General features: G+C 43.8%; 1 protein-coding gene across 1 annotated transcript; it reads left to right on the top strand.

Moving 5' to 3' along the window:
• Positions 1 to 1,758: 1,758 nt before the first annotated feature.
• Positions 1,759 to 3,219, top strand: LOC135714751 (fork head domain-containing protein FD5-like). Its single transcript, XM_065238120.1, has one exon. It carries the CDS (start codon positions 1,853 to 1,855, stop codon positions 2,885 to 2,887), a length of 1,035 nt encoding a protein of 344 aa, XP_065094192.1. The 5' UTR covers positions 1,759 to 1,852; the 3' UTR covers positions 2,888 to 3,219.
• The last annotated feature ends 2,526 nt before the right edge of the window (positions 3,220 to 5,745 follow it).

Genomic DNA, 5,745 nt, shown 5'->3' with positions numbered 1-5,745 from the left:
ATTTTCCTGACTGGAATCTAAATTTTCTTTTAACCAACATGCAAATAGGAATACCCAACCGGTACATCACCCCAAATAGCAAACTGCAAGCAAAAAGGCAGAACAAAAAATCGCCATCACCCATTAAATGAGATTATCCGCTCCGCTGGAAAAAGCATGAAGTGCGAAGTAATTTAATTAATTTTGCGTCAACCACCTATAGCATTTTAAATTTCCCGCTACTGCCATGATTCACGGCTAAACAAAACGCCATGAACCGGAACCCTACTGTGGGTCTTCCTTCCCACAATACACAACACCGTTCCAGACGAGGCGCGTGAAAAATCGATACAGTTACTGGGTAGAAAAACGGCACACGAAACTAGTTTTTCCGTCGAAATTTTCAAATTCATCACTAATCCACCGCTCTTTACGTACGCAAGCCTTACAATTGAATCGATTCAATAACGTATTTGATTTATTTATTGTAATCCATTTTGCAGAATAAATTATCCTGCAGAGAGGCAAAACAAAAAGTTATTCCATCCTGTTGACGTTGCCCGATTCCCGTGGTTTTCCGATAACGCCAACAAGGGCTCCCGCCATCATCACACAACGATTCAGATCACCACCACCGACCGGGAGCCCGGGTGAAACCAGCCAGCAGCGAACGAACGGCGGCAAGCTTTTCCTACTCCCCATTTTGAGCCCATGAAATATTGTTTGTGTACTTTTCGCCTCGCTCGCTCGCTCGCTGGCTCGCTCATCTACACTCGCAGTCAAACATTGATTTTCCACCACACCACGCGCCCGCAATGATGGTTAGCTGACATGGTAGGCCACGCCTACCCTTCTCGCGACGAAGAAGCTTATGAATATCGGGTGATGGGAAAGAAAGAGTGAGAGGGAGAGTTTATGTGTGGGCAAGCAAAGTTACACAAAGTAAATGGAGGAAAACAAACTTGTTCAGCGAGCGGGAGAGAGCCGGAACGAAAGCCGTGTTGAAAAGAAGGGAGAAAAAGAGTAAATATGTACAGAGAAACCATTGTTCGCGAGGCACCGACGGGGTTCAGCAAATATTATGAGAGTCGAGTTTTTCTTTCGGTGTTCCACTTTGTGCGAGCGTTCGCTCGCTCTCTGTGTGGTTTCACGAACACATGCTCACTCACGCGGAGCGAGAGGAAAATGCGCGTGAGAACAGCGGCTGAGAGTGTGCTTTGCTCAATCTCAACGAACAAGCAGCGCACCTCAGCCACTTTGCACGCGGTTGCATGGCAGGGGCCCTCTGCTGCGAGCCCACGCCTCTTTGTTGATTTTTTTGTGTCGTTTCTCTTCTGCTCGCGGAGCGATAGGATTCATGTTTCATGTTGTTTTGCCATCGTGTTCCTTCTTTCGCGTTAAGCTTCTTAATGTTCGCCTTTTTTTTTGCTTTTACTTGCTCGCTTGTTACCTCCGCCACTACTGCTTTAACATATCATTCTACATTTCAACACCTTCGGTTGTTGATTTGATAAAACAGTCTATAACAAACAAGCGAGAGAACGGAACGTGTGCGTTACCAGGGAGCTGTGCACCGCGAGTAGTCTCGTGTTGAACTCACGCCGTCCCGTGTTGTGTTGGTCTTCTCGGTGAGCGGCATGGATAGCCGTGACTGTTATGAATACTTTTGGATATGAAGATTATTCAGTGAACTTGTGAATATCAGAATTCTAATCGAAAAACAAAATGCACAGCTACTGCTTAAGGCCATACAAGGTCATGTGTCCCCAACCGGTGTGATCCTTCGGAAAACCCGTCGGTCAACGTATAGTTCCTACTTGTTCCAAGAACCGATCCAATCCGAGTGTAATTGTGATCTAGAAAACCCAGCAATATGCCACGACCATCTCGGGAATCCTATGGGGACCAGAAACCGCCCTACTCGTATATCTCGCTGACGGCTATGGCCATCTGGAGCTCGCCGGAAAAGATGCTCCCACTGAGCGACATCTACAAGTTCATCACGGACCGCTTTCCCTACTATCGGAAAAACACCCAACGCTGGCAGAACTCACTCCGCCACAATCTTAGCTTTAACGACTGCTTCATCAAGGTGCCAAGACGGCCAGATCGACCTGGCAAGGGAGCCTACTGGGCTCTCCATCCGCAAGCATTTGACATGTTTGAGAACGGTAGTCTTCTCCGACGGCGAAAACGCTTCAAACTGCACAAAACCGACAAGGACATCCTGAACGAGGAACTCGCAGCCCTTGCCAACATCAACCGGATATTCCTAGCGCAGAACTCCGGAGCCGACACCTATTGTCCCACAATGGTAGACCCAATCCACCAGCCCATGCTGCACTCCCCCATCGAACCACATTCCCCAGTATCCGCACCGGCTCCGATTTCGCCAATATCCATAACCGAATCCTCCACGCCCCTACGGCCCAAGCGGGCCTTCACCATCGAGAGTCTCATGACCCCGGACGGCCGATCCACCCCTCACGCACAAAGCCCCAAGAAATCCTCCAAATCTCACAACGACAAACTGAACCTCCTGGACGACAACCCTCGGATACCGGGACTTCTTCAAACACAAACCCTCCCACCGGCCACATCCCTCCCCGGAGTCAATATCCCGCCATTCTTTCCCTACCCGCATCCCGCTTTCAGCGCCTACGATCTGCCAATTCACCCCCTTCTAATGATGGCTCCCCTCGGAGCCATCCCACCTCATTACTTTCACCATGCATCCTATCACAATCTAACGCTACCACCGCAAGGAGCAGGAGGAGGAGGAGGAGGTGGAGGACGCAGCGGTGGTGTAGGTGCGCGAACAGGTGCGATCGACTCCGGAACCGGTTCCAGCGGTGATGCCGGTCCAACCGACCTCAGCCGGCTGGGACACGCACTGCGAACGGTGTGAACGACGTGTGACAAATCACACACCCGCAATTAACCCTACTTGCGATAGAAGGCTGTTTGTTGTTTACTATTTGTCGGAGTTTTTTCGATTGTTTGTAAAGTGAGTAAGTGTCGTTAGAATTATTAAGATCTGCAACCTATGCAAAGCAAAAGTATTGATTTTCCTTCGATTTTACGAAAGGAAGTGACTGTAAATCTGTCATGATAGCAGACCTAGACTAGAACATAACCTAAACGAATTGAATACGTAACAGTTCAAAGTGTGTGTGTGTGTATAAAATGATTGTACAGAGAATACAAAGTGGATGTTTATTTATCTGAACGTAGGAATCCTAAGATGAAGTACGTGAGTGAAGGATCAATCAGTTTTTTTTTTCTCTTTTGGCAATCGACAACTAAGTGTAACAACAGTTAATCGTTTCTGCAAAGCTGCGGATGGAAAACTGACAAAATCAACTCTATGTGGTATTCGTGTAAGATTGTATACAAGTATTTAATGCCAATAGCACAATTCAGCAAGTAAGAAAACATACGAAAATATAAAGTGTTTAAAAGATTATATTAACAGTGATATTGGTTTTGTATTAATAGAATTATTGGGAAAGCCGTGAATTGTTTAAAATGTGGATGCGGTCAACTCTCCATATCTCGATATTGAAGGGAGCATCGAGATATGAAGAGAGCGAGATATAGAACAAGATTAGTCTATCGAGATATGGAACATCGAGATACGAAGAGTTGACTGTAATATGGTACGACGATGCTTACGTTAACTTATACAGGGTTTTCGGTTCCTTAGTGCAAATATTTTAAGAGGTGATAGAAGATCATATTTGATGAACTAAATTGTCTTAAAAATTACTGAGTTATTGAACTTTTTCTGATTTTTTTTTTTTTAAATTGGCTCTAATTCGATAAATATGATAATTAGCAGCTTACAAAATTTCCTACCTAATTACACAGAGAACAGACGTTGAGACTCGAACAAAATTTCTCTAAAAATTAGTGTAAAGATTCCTAATCGACTTAAGCACCACTAACGGCGACTTCCACACTTAAAACCCCTTTTTGACAACCTGAAAGCGCGGGCGTTGCACAATTTACACTAGACACTAAGTGCTGGTAGCCCCAAGTGGCCATTTGCAACAGAAAATTTATCGATACTAGTGCCAAATCGGTCGAAAATGGAAAATTTTAATAGGAAATCAGGAGATACTAGCGCTACGTAAGGGCGACGTTCCCACTTATCTTTACACAAGCTTCTGGTGGAAGTTGGACGTCTATTTTCTGTGCTAATAATGTCTTTCTTACTTCAAGTAAGCGGTGTTTTGCTACATTTTAGAGATAAACATGTATAAAATTGGTGTTTTTCTACGTGTTTTCCCCCACTAAAGGTACGTAATAAAGTATATTGTTTCGTCAAACCGCGTGGAGTGACAGTCTGATAAGTGTGACATGAACCTAAGTGGAAGTGGAGACAATCCAGCTTTCCATGCTCGGTAATGGCGGCCTGTTTGTAAGAATAAATGTATCCTTCACTGTGCTTTTTGACACTAACTGGAGGGTGTATGTTGTTTTATTTTCTTCTGTTCCTGGGAGAGGGAAAGGGAAGGGTCAAAATCCGAACCTCCAGATAGCACAGTGAAGGATACATTTATTCATACAAACAGGCCGCCATTACCGAGCATGGAAAGCTGGATAGGGGGACTTTTATGTACCAATTTTCTGTCAAACGTGGTCGGGCGAACGTATAGAAACGCGAGAATTTTTACAACAGGGAATCTACGCAAGTAACAATTAAAGCTGAACAGTAAGAACAGAAGCTGATTATTGGTTGATTTAAGGTGTACAAAGCTGATTAACATCAGTTGATTAGTAGTGCATGAAGCGAATTGTATCCTCATAATCCAACCTCAATAAGTTAGCTGATCTAAAGATTTAAGAAGCCTTATTTTAGCTTAACACTACTCCACAAATCAGCAATGCGTTACACATATGTTGATAGCTTGATTTGTTAAATTTCATCAGTGTCTGTGTCACTCGTTGCATTTCCGGCAATTAAGTTCTTCTAAATTCACTGCCTACCTATAAAATTACAAGCAGTAGCAGCAGTAGAGACAAGGAAGAGGAGATTTTTAGGAATAGCTCCAGGTAGATGTGAGCTGCGACAACGGCGGAAGTATTGACATTTGTATTCCTGTGTTTTGTATGTTATAGGGTTAACTACCCCATTTCCGGCCTATTAAGCACAACCCGCACTTAGTCTTTCTTAATCTAGCGGAATGTTATTATTACTGATGGCTTTCAAATTCATTTACCTTTCCGTACGTACCGTAAGATTTGATACAGAGAAACCAATCGTTGAGATATTGTCAAAAGTCTAACACTTGACACTTGACTTCTTGACGCCAAACTCGGCCTATGGATTCTAAACTCGGCCTAACGCATTGAAACGCCATTGAAACGCCAATGAATTCACTTCGGCCTATCGGATGAAGATAAAAATTGATTCGGTCGGAGAGCTTCTTTTGTTTTTGGGAATAATGGGTGCAAACATTCATATCACGCGATGTCATTGACTTCGTTCGGTAGCTTATTAACTGAAGTATCGTACCAAACGCGTAATTGACTTGTTAACTCTGAAATCATGGATTTATTTGAAGTTTTCTGCTCGATAGGCCCAAAATGGGGGATTAGGTCGAAGTAGTTCTCTACCCTATTGCACTGAATTTTCAAACCGCATTCCAAAAATTTAACTCAATTATGGCACTAAGATAGCTTCCGCATGACCATTGAAATAAATTGCGCACTTGTGTCCACATTGAACTGCACTTGAAAATTAGAGAAATTTTTTACTGT

Source organism: Ochlerotatus camptorhynchus, unplaced genomic scaffold, assembly GCF_037179485.1.
Source record: "Ochlerotatus camptorhynchus isolate MF236.1 unplaced genomic scaffold, CSIRO-AGI_Acam_v1.1 ptg000707l, whole genome shotgun sequence".
NCBI lineage: Eukaryota > Metazoa > Arthropoda > Insecta > Diptera > Culicidae > Ochlerotatus > Ochlerotatus camptorhynchus.
Note: the sequence above shows the minus strand (reverse complement) of the source record. Positions and strands in the feature narration are given on the sequence as shown.

Excerpts from the sequence above, each read along its gene's own strand:
- LOC135714751 (XM_065238120.1), top strand. The coding sequence starts at position 1,853 with ATGCCACGACCATCTCGGGAATCCTATGGGGACCAGAAACCGCCCTAC.